General features: G+C 33.3%; 1 protein-coding gene across 1 annotated transcript in view; it reads left to right on the top strand.

The window, feature by feature from the left end:
- The window catches only part of LOC139517607 (uncharacterized), a 31551-nt gene extending 20371 nt beyond the window's left edge, over positions 1 to 11180 (top strand). The window contains exons 2-3 of the mRNA XM_071308842.1: positions 4784 to 6783; positions 9337 to 11180. Of these exons, the coding sequence (XP_071164943.1) occupies positions 4794 to 6783; positions 9337 to 9494 (2148 nt within the window). The 5' untranslated portion in view covers positions 4784 to 4793 and the 3' untranslated portion in view covers positions 9495 to 11180. The remainder of the gene's footprint in view (positions 1 to 4783; positions 6784 to 9336) is intronic.
- The last annotated feature ends 886 nt before the right edge of the window (positions 11181 to 12066 follow it).

Raw genomic sequence — 12066 nt, 5'->3', positions numbered from 1 at the left:
TATACTCCACAGACCTATTGACCACCACTTGACAAAAAAAAAAACCACGAACCCCCTGCTATATAACAAGTATCATCCCGACCAAGTTTGGTCCGAATTGGCCCAGTGGTTTCAGAGGAAAACAATTAAAATGTGAATTGGGGACGGGCGGACGACTGGCGCCTAGTTTGAACATATTTATTTATAGTGGATTGGGAAACAAGTTATTACAACTTATATTAATTCCTTTACATTTTGTGGGTGCGTTTGCTGCCTTAAACCTAATAAATTGAGAAAGGAAATAGGGAATGTGTCAAAGCGACAATAACCCGACCATAGAGCAGACAACAGCCGAAGGCCACCAATGGGTCTTCAATGTAGCGAGAATTCCCGTACCCGTAGGTGTCCTTCAGTTGGCCCCTAAAAATATGTATACTAGTACAGTGATAATGGACGTCATACTAAACTCCGAATTATACACAAGAAACTAAAATTAAAAATCATACAAGACTAACAAAGGCCAGAGGCTCCTGACTTGGGACAGGCGCGAAATTGCGGCGGGGTTAAACATGTTTATGAGATCTGCATTTTTTCGAAATCTACATGGGTATCTTTTACGTGCAAGAAATATTGTTCTCTCTTAACACGGTTCAGACATTTATCGTACCCTTCCGATGGACTATCATCGTTTCTCAAGACCATACTCGCAAATGGTGTCTAGGGAGAGCCCAAAATTCTGTCCCCGGAACGGGGATCGAACCAGGAACCTTTGTGTTAGTATTCCGATGCGATAACCACTACACCACGGCTCTAACGACTGGCGCTTATTGATGACAATAGCTCATATGGTGCTTCGGCTAACAGCTTAAATATTAGAATAAGCTACAATGCCAGAAAATGCAGTATATGTATATCCTTATGATTTATTCCCAAAATAATATACGTAAAAATCAGGCCCATCCTTTTTTGATTAACTTGTAAATGCAAGCAAGTTTATAGATATAAATGACTGACAGTTTTGTGGACAGTTTAAAAAGTCGTACGTTCAAGTTTACAAAAGTTGTGCGCACAAGATTAAAAGTTGTGCGCATAAGATTAAAAGTTGTGCGCACAAGATTAAAAATTGTGCGCACAAGATAAAAAGCTGTGCGCATAAGATTAAAAGTTGTGCGCCGTGACAAGATTTAAAGTTGTGCGCACAAGTTTAAAAAAGTTGTGCGCACAAGTTTCAAAAAGTTGTGCGCACAAGTTTACAAAAGTTATGCGCACAAGTTTCAAAAAGTTGTGCGCACAAGTTCCTAAAAGTTGTGCGCTCAAGTTTCAAAAAGTTGTGCGCACAAGATTTTAAGTCGCGCGCACAAATATTTTTAATTTCATCTTTGGCATTTAAGAGGCTCCGTATAAATGCGTGACTGATGAGTCTTTTGTCGACGAAACACGCGGCTGACGTACAAAATTTCAATTCTGGTTTCTATGATTAGTTTGATACGCTGCAGATATTTTAATGACATTTGAATGTATAAATGACTTTATATATGTTATATTTTTCTGTTGACTGTGTAATGCATGCATGTATTTGTTAAGTGCCTCATAAAAAATTAGACAGTTTCTTAATTGGGTTATCATCTTTAGATAAGGAATGTATTATCATATATATAAAAGTCGTAACTCTCATAGTTAACGGCGTTTTCATCACAATGACGCATTCCCTCCATAACCTTGAAATGTCATTGCGGGTGACATATTGGAAACATTAACATAATAACTGATTCAGTCGAGGATTATGCCAGACAATTCAATTTGTTTATAGCGAACTTTTATTACCATGCATTGCTGTTTAATTTTTCAGTTTGAATTTGTAGTTTCGTGATAATTACGTAATTTTTAAAAGATACCAACGAGAAAGAAAATGAAAAAAAAAAGATAGACAAATCTATGACCAAATTAATAAACGTCTAATCTTTTCAATATGACGAAAATGTACCCATTAAACCAACACAACAGAATAGAAACCTTTATGTTTATCTTGCATCAATAATATGTCCTTAATCACTTGCAAAAGCAGAAATATCATATCAACCATTAGACCAATTGCAAAATGACTGCCGCACTCGGGTCTACTAGTATAGTCACTACCAACAGGAAAAGTATCTGTTTATCTGTATTTCAGTTAAACAAACAATACACGCAAATATAATACCACCGGTCTTTTGAACCATTATGTGACTGGGATGTAGGCATTTTGTCATCTAGGAAATCTGACAGTAAGACGTTCGATTTGAAGACAGTTTGATAAGTACAAATGCACTTTCTCTTCACCTTTAAGAAGCTTTGCAACAATGCTTTTTTGTTTTCATTCAAATTTGTTCTCAACATGAATATGCACTAGCCGTCAATAAAAATCAATCAAGTTTCATTGGGGCCTCGTATTCCGAGTGGTCTAGAAAGTGTATCTACTGTATCACTAGGCTGTCAATACTGCGGATATGAACCCCGCACATGACAGGTGTGTTTGGTCGAATCTTAATTGACAAGAATTGCCAGTTTTCATGTCGAAGGTCTGTGCAATCCAGTTTCCTTCACCGACAAAAACTGACCTTCACGAGATAGTCAATAATGCTTTTCTCTCCAAAAAAACATGATCTAAAATGACAAAAAACATGATCTAAAATGACAAAAAACATGATCTAAAATGACAAAAAACATGATCTAAAATGACAAAAACAAACATGACATAAAATGACAAAAAAACATGATCTAAAATGACAAACAATACATGATCTAAAATGACAAAAAAACATGACATAAAATGACAAAAAAACCATCATCTAAAATGACAAAAAAAAACCATGACCTAAAATTTCAAAAAAAACCATGATCTAAAATGACAAAAAAACATGATCTAAAATGACAAAAAAACATGATCTAAAATGACAAAAAAAAACATGACCTAAAATGACCAAAAATAAAAATGATCTAAAATGACAAAAACAAACATGACCTAAATTGACAAAAAAACATGTTCTAAAATTACAAAAATCATGATCTTAAATGACAAAAAAAAACATGATCTAAAATGACAAAAATAAAACATGATCTAAAATGACAAAACATACATGATCTAACATGACAAAAAAAATGATCTAAAATTACAAACAAAACATGACCTGTAATGAAGAAACAAAACAAGATCTAAAATGACAAAAAAACATGGTCTAAAATGACAAAAAAAACATGACCTGAAATAACAAAAAAAACTCAATCAAAAATGACAAAAAAACATGGTCTAAAATGACCAAAAAATACAGAAAACATGACCTAAAATGACATAAAACATGATCTAAAATGACCAAAAAAAATGACCTAAAATGAAACATGATCTAAAATGACAAAAAAAAACATGATCTAAAATGACAAAAAAAAAACTTGATCTAGAAATACCAAAATAAACATGATCTAAAATTACAAAAAAAACTTGACCTTAAATGACAAAAAAAAAAAACATGATCTAAAATGACAAAAAAAAACATGATCTAAAATGTCCAAAAAAAAAACATGACCTAAAATGACAAAAAAAAACATGACCTAAAATGTCAAAAAAACATGATCTAAAATGACAAAAAATACATGATCTAAAATGACAACAACATGATCTAAAATGACAAAAAAACATGAACTAAAATGACAAAAAAACATGATATAAAATGACAAAAAGACATGTTCTGAAATGACAAAAATGTAATGAAACATAATCAAATATAAACATTTAAACAAAAGTAACAGTCGCCTATTAATGTGAGGGAACAAGTCGATAGTGACTCTTAAGACATTTAAAAGATAAAATAAGAAGATGTGGTATGTTTGACAATGAGACAACTATGCACCAGGCACCAAATTGACTTAGATGTTAGCAGCTAAAGATCACCGTAAGGCCTTCAACAATGATCAAAATCCATATCGCATAGCAAGCCCTTAAGATCTCAAAATGTAATTCAAACAATAACAATTCAAACGAGAAGAAAATAATGGCCTGATTTTTGTACAAAAAAAACAAACGAAAAATAAGTATTATATACAGCAACAAACGAAAAACAAATATGATATACAGTAACAAACGAAAAACAAATATACAATACAGTAACAAACGCCAACCATTAAAACAGGCTCCTGACTGGAGACAAGCAAATATAAAATGTGTCGGGGATAAACATTTATTCAAATATGTAGAGTTTAACTACTACATGGGTTACAACGAAATACTGGAATACATCTTTGTTTTCCTGCCCGGCCTGATGTGATACAGCAGCTAGTGTTGGCAAGACCGTTGTTAATATGTATCAAAAAGAAGTTATCAAATTATAGTTTTTTTGCAAAATTGTGTCTAAAACAACACTGATGTTTTACTCATACGCTTAGCTCATTTGTTGATTAATGTAAATTTTATCAATATTTTTCGACATTCAAATTATTAGAGGAGGACTTTTATCTAGTTCGAACGATTAGGGGAGGACTATTTATTTATTTCCAACGTGCAGAACCAAAATGACAATCAGAATATCAATAGATTGTACGAGGAAATATAAAGCCATGCTGAAACAAAAACGAAATGGCTAAATACATAAAAAGTTGAAAAACAGAAATCAATCCCAATTAGTAGAAAAATAAGCCCACATGAAACATTTTGAGTTGATCTCAGATGCTCAGTAATTTGGTGTGCAGTTGCCTTCTCTGAGTGCACTGTTTTTACAACTAGCTCACATTGTATGGATGTGATATGTGTTAACCTTATCTTTGTATTTTTCAGATATTCTGCAATGTTGAGGTCTGTCTCCATTTGTGCAGTCTTTTTAATTCATGGTGCTATCAGCTATGAATGTGAAAAGTCAGCTGAAACATGTGAAACATCTTTATTGATATCTCATCGTTTGACAATGATGCATAAAAAAGTCGCTGTATACTCAGCAGAAGGGAGGCTGTATAAATATGACGTGACTAATATAAATGAATCAAACTCTATACCTATAAATGATGTTATAACAGCAGATGGATGGGAGGATTCTCGTTTGGTTGTTGTGGCGAATGGTACATTACCGGGTCCGCCTATTATTGTATACGAAAACCAGACAATCATTGTTCACGTAACAAATCACCTTAAATCGGAAGAGGTTACAATTCATTGGCATGGAATCACTCAAAAGGGAAGTCCGTATATGGACGGAGTACCCTTTTTAACACAGTGCCCAATATCGCCTGGCCAAACGTTTGTCTACAGATTTGTTGCATCACTTAAAGGAACTTACTGGTATCATTCTCATGTTGGGGCTCAAAGAGCAAAGGGATTGATTGGCGCATTGATTGTCCGTGAGAGAACAAGTTTGGAAATGAAGGAACATATAATGACTATACAGGAATGGAATCATGACTTTGACGCAGATTTGGAAGATGCAAAAATGGTATTTGGATTTTATGAAAACAGAAAAAAATTCCAAAGCTCTCAGTCACTTGACGGGCAATTTTTTAGTAATATAAAAGCGCAAAGTGGTCTTATTAATGGACGCGGAAGATATTATACTGATGAAAATAGTCATAATGAGGCTCCACTTGAGGTGTTCACTGTAGAACAAGGCCAACAGTACCGGTTCCGGGTGATAGCAGCAGGACAGTTATTTCCTTGGTCTATTTCTGTAGATAACCACCCGTTAACAATAATAGCCACCGACGGGTTTGATATTGAACCACAGATAGCAGATGCATTTATAATAAATGCCGGAGAACGATACGATTTCGTCATTACCGCAAACCAAACCGTGGATAATTATTACATTAGAGCCAAAACTCTCGAAATAAACCGCAACACGACAGCGGAAGCTATACTTCATTATCATGGCGCCAATCAAAATGTACAACCAACGTCTGTTCCTCGGCAGTGTACAGCTGACGACCGATGTGTTGTTATAAATTGTTTCTTTCCATATTACCCAGAAGAATATTTTACCGATTGTTTACCTATTGATGGTTTGAAACTAAAATCTGATACTGACCCTGCTCCACCTGTTCATCAAGGAAAATTCAAGGAATATTTCTTAAACTTTGCTTTTCCCGGAATTAAGTCTTTTCCAAGTACTATCAATGGACGAAGGTTCGTATTTCCAACAAAAAATGTTTTGGCTGATCCTGATTATGCCAACTTTCCTTGTGAGGAAGCAGATTGTGGCGAACAGAAACATTGTTTTTGTACGCATTCTTTATCTATTAACCATGGTGATACAGTCCAAATGATTTTTCTAAATATGGGACAAGGAACAGGATGGGCGCATCCAGTTCATATGCACGGGCATACGTTCTATGTCCTTAAAATGGGATATGCCAACCATAATAACAGAACAGGATTAAAACTAGAAGGAAATTCTGACATCGATTGTAGAGGAGGAACTGATCGTGCCAATAGTTGGTGCAACAATGCTACATGGAGTAATCCAGCATGGGCTAACGGAAATGTGCCAGGATTGGAATTACTAAAACCAGTAAGGAAGGATACAATTATTGTTCCAAGTGGAGGTTATGTTATAACCCGTATTAAAGCAGATAATCCTGGCGTTTGGTTCTTACATTGTCACATTGAACTTCATGCGAATGATGGAATGGCCATGCTTATTAATGAATCGTTTCCTCATCACCCATCACCACCCACGGGATTTCCTAATTGTCATAGTTATCCTGACAACGAACCACAACCATCTACAACCCCTTCATCAATGACATCAAAATTTCCTATCAATCAAGAAACTGGAACCACTAATGCTGGTAAGTTCATATTCATGGACCGGTGTATAATTCAATGATTCAATAGCAATCTGTTATCAAAAGTACACTTGAAATAGATAAATCTATTCTGATATGGACATTACTATAATGCCAATGAAAGTTTTAAACTCATAACAAACGTGTTTTAAGTATAAAACCGAAAGAGTTTAAACAGAGCAGGTTAAGCAATTTTATCACGACCATGTATAGCACTTTGTCAAATTTTGATTTTTCCAAAATACCTTAAAAGAACATGTGACGCGATTAATCTAGCCTTGTAATCATTCATCCTGACTTGGGACAGGCGCAGAAATGCGGCGGAGTTAAACATGTTTGTGAGATCTCAATACATGTACCCGCTTATTAGACAACAAAACACAGAAGTTTAGCAAAAAAACATATCATCACAGAATGCTGACAGTGCATGTTGAAAAACAAATCTCTCACTCAATCTAACATCGAATGATGTAAAGCGACAGTTATCTATTTTAATTCTATAATGTAGTCACGTGCTTTGAATGAAACAGATTTGTTTAAACATTTTTGTCCACAGATCGAGAGCTCATGTGGCTGTCTTCAGTTAGAGATTTTCTTTAGTTCATTTTATTAGGTTTATCCTTTTAGGACACTTTGGATAGTCTCTGTGAAATTTCTATACAGCTTGTCTAAACTTAGAGCGATGCAGACCTTGACATATTGTAAAGTCCTTTCCCTGTTGAACGTATTTTGACCTCTATAGTTGTATGTTTTTTTACCGTTCGATTGTTTTCTTACAGACGTTTACCTAAGTTTTGATTCCGTATTTACAGTTTGATGAAAATTTCTACATAGGCTAATTTTTGCCTGATTAAATCAAATATGTAATAAAAAATATACCTTCATGTGCTACTTTTTGAGTTAAATGAGGTCGAAAATTTGTATATTTGCTAAAAATTCGGATTTCTGGCCGTATTTTCCCTTTCGAAAGAAATTCATAACTTTTTTGTTTTAAACGATAAACACAAATTGTTTTTTGTTAAATAATTTGTAATTACTGTGTTTTATAAGTATCCTAAAAATTTATGCATTTTTTATTCAAAAATAAGTCACCTTTATCATATGGTCATGAATTGAGAAAAAAAACGTATTTTTTTGCTATATATTTATCAAAATTAAAAATAATTGCACTATTTACAGTTTTATAAAATTTGGTCCACATAATCTCCCTGCAAAATGAAACAAAATGTCGTTTTATAAAATAGGGGTCCATGCACTCGTTTTCAAATTAAATCAGTTTGAACGATAAAAATCAGTCGAAAATGCATTTTTTCCCGATATGTCATAGTTTGACGTCGCGAAAATAACATTTTACGTTAGCAACGTCATTACCTCCCCTGTAACTGTATCGTATGCCCTTAAATCTTCTTTTTATAATTAAAACTGTTCATAAATCAAGTGTGCAATGGTCAGTATGATCTTTTGGTTGAAATATTTATTATTTTGTTGGAAACTTAAATCAATTGAAGATTATCTTTGTTGTTGTTTTCTTTGTTTTGATTGGCAGAAGGTAACTCGTATAATTCTGATCTCTCTAGCAGTCTTGATCCTATCGAGAGTTGATGTAGTAATCGGAGATTAGTCGGAGATCGGTGGAATATAACGACTGACATTATTCGGATTAGGCAGAAAAAGGGGTTTTAAGGAATTTGTAGGGTAATTTTTTCAGTCATTTTAATCAAACGGAAATGTATTTTCCTATACTGATATTTAATTGTTATTTTTCAATATCCCATATGCTACATTTTTTTTTATCAAGTAAGAGCCTAATATGTATAAACACAATACAAAAAAAAAGATTCCGACTATACGTGTTGTCTCCGAGACGTAAACGTAACTAAGACAACAGCCAGCAACATTTGTTAGAATTAACAAAATAGTACGATAGAGTATTCAGAAATAGTATCTGTGTAGATTGAAAGCACAAAATAGCACATAATTTTGAAAAAAGAATTAGTGAATGATTTCATAAAATAGTAGAAGCTGAAATGGTCAAACAAATAAAATGCAAGCTGAAAAAATTATGAATTCGAATTTTATTTAGGAACATTTACTTTGATCCTTAATGCTCTTCAACTTTGTACTTTATTTGGCCTTTTTAACTTTTTGGATTCGAGCGATAATGATTCTTTTGTAGACGAAACGCGCGTCTGGCGTATATACAAAATGTAGTCCTGGTATCTATGATGAGTTTATTTAAGATATAATAATCGCTTCCTTTGGTAATGAAGCTTAGTTCTTGCAAATTTTAAACATGTCTTCGACCAGTCCTCCCAGCATTATATGTGAATCAAAGCCAGGAAAATCGAGAGGAAAATACAACGGAAGTTAAATGCTTAAATTCAAAATTAAAAACTCCAGCAACATCTTGAAAATTATTAACTAGTATCCGTGTGACAAGACAAACTAAAATATTTTGGTTACATTTCCATCCTATTTACACAAAACCGAAAAGAATTCGTGCTGTATTTTTTTTTTATCATGACATTACTATTATACATGTATATTTTTTTGCAGATTTTTACACTAAGCAGAATTTCTGGATTGTAGTTGGAACCTTGTGTGGAGTTATATTTCTACAATTGTGTATTGTTGTATACAGTTGTAGTGATTCATCGAGAAAGCGAGCAAGCAAATACGATTTGAATGGGAAATCTAATCCAAACTTTAGTTGATTCATTTTTTAATACATCTTATGACTAATAATTATATAAGCTGTGATGGCTTTGTACATAGTAAGATTAAGCTAAATTAACCATGATAGCTGTGTACATAGTGGGATAAGACTCGGTGACTGCATTTATACCCAAACACAATTAATAATTCCGGTTACACATGGATATAAAAGAGGGACGAAAGATACCAAAGGGACAGTCAAACTCATAAATCTAAAATAAACTGACAACGCCATGGCTAAAAATGAAAAAAAAAACCAGACACACAATTGACACAACATAGAAAACTAAAGAATAAACAACACGAACCCCACCAAAAACTAGGGGTGATCTCAGGTGCTCCGGAAGGGTAAGCAGATGCTGCTCCACATATGGCACCCGTCGTGTTGCTTATGTGATAACAAATCCGGTAAATAGTGTAATTCGGTAGGTCACATTCATGAAAGGGAAGGGGATTGTAGTTACGACGTAAGGAACATATCCGATATCATTTGTGAAACGGTTATTCCATAACGGTCAATCAACTCGTGATGGCGTCCGTAAAATTTACAAAGGGATGATTTCAACTTCACCATTTGGAACTCTTCGTTTCATAGCTTCCTTGTGAGCAGCAACCCTCTATCAAGAAAAGCATGATAGTAAATGCAAGCACGGGAATATCGTATCAATTGGGAGATATATACCCCGTATGCAGGTGCTGCTGGAATGTTGCTACTTAGAAATGGAAAGTTCACAATTGGACAGCTGAAATCATCTCTTTTGTCGTAAAGTTTTGTTTTCAATCGACCCTCATTGTCAATTTCTAAATGTAAGTCAAGATATGAGGCTGACTTAACTGTATCTGTAGAATCCTTTATCTCTAGTTCGATGGGATAGATGCGTTCAACAAAGTCACCAATTTTTGAATTATTTATAATTTATTTTGAAAACTGAGGAAAAACAGATTTTTTTTTAATTTATAGAAAAAAATTATATGAAAAACAAGTAAATTTTACAGGTCTCAACAATTGCCTTAAAGAAAATCGAATACTAGAAAAGAATTTATTTTTGTTAATTAGGCCTCTTCACATTGCCAATCTCTGTTGGGACCCCTGGCTTCCTTTACTGGAATAATTTATAATAAAACAACTTACGTAATGATACAGTGTTTAGTCTTCTCCTCACCACCATATATGTTTTATATAGTAATTTGTAATATGGTGTAATATGTTTGTTTGTTTAAATGTTTGTGCTAACAACCACATGTATGTGTATTACTATCTGTTTATTCTTGTAAAAAAATTACAACAGAAAACCATCCTTTCTCAAATGTGCTAAATGATGTATTTTCAGACACATTTTAGTTTTGACCAATATACTACTGCCAAAAATCCAAAATTCAGTTTTGGTATTTTTTTTATATATAATTTGCTTTTTTTTCTTTTTTCTTTTACTTATTTAGTATTTTCTTTTTTGTTTTTTCTTTCCCTCTAAAACGTAGTTTTCTCTTTATTGAACAATAATATTGAAACAATGGATATATGGTAATATAAAAATGTATATTTCAGAATTTAGAATACTAACAATTTCTTAGTTACCAGTGTTATTAAATCTGCAATCCAATGTTTGACGATACCATTACTTTCTGTATCTAACTAACAAATGTTCAAATTTTCAATAAAGCATGATGAGATTAAAATAAAAAAAGATATACTAAAACAGATAATTGTAACATGTAAACTGCATCCGTCGTATGAACTGAGTCACAATATAACATACTGAAAAAACTGCTTCAGCAAAAAAAAAAGAGGGACAAAAGATACCAGATGGACAGTCAAACTCATAAATCGAAAATAAACTGACAACGTAATGGCTAAAAATGAAAAAGACAAACAGACAAACAATAGTACACATGACACAACATAGAAAACCAAAGAATAAGCAACACGAACCCCACCAAAAACTAGGGATGGTCTCAGGTGCTGCAAATGGCTTGTAAACAAATTATCAGGCATATTATATAGAAATAGGAATATATGCATATTATAAAACATTTTTAATCAATGATATAGTGTCAATTAAATCTTTTTCGTGTGTATGGGGTGGGGAGAGAGAGAAAAGGGGGGGGAGGGGTATCATCAACTTAAAGTTATGATGATCTTAACAAATACTGCTGTATATGTTTATTGTATTAGTTTAAATGAAGTGATATCGTTCGTGTATGACGTCAATGGTAGATTTCCAAATCAAAATTTATCATTTTAAAATCTAATGCGGAATTCATTTAAACATATTTTGTTCGAATCCCAATGATGTGTGATAGTACGGTGACAAGTAAGGTACATGTAAATTATAAAAAAAAAAAAAAAAAAACATTTTTCGGATAATTTCGGTCTTTCTTTGAATATAAATATAATACCCTTTGATTAAAATATGTCGTAGAATTATATAGAATCATGCTGTGGGCATGGTGCACTAATTCAGCTTTTCACATTTATGCCTGATTGCTAGATATATGAGGGCGCGGACAGGATAAAGGGAGACAGGGAGAGAGGGGCGAGAGAAAGGAGAGAAGGGACAGGAGAAAGGAGAA

Source organism: Mytilus edulis, chromosome 3 (assembly GCF_963676685.1).
Source record: "Mytilus edulis chromosome 3, xbMytEdul2.2, whole genome shotgun sequence".
NCBI lineage: Eukaryota > Metazoa > Mollusca > Bivalvia > Mytilida > Mytilidae > Mytilus > Mytilus edulis.
This window is presented reverse-complemented; position numbering and strand designations above follow the sequence as displayed.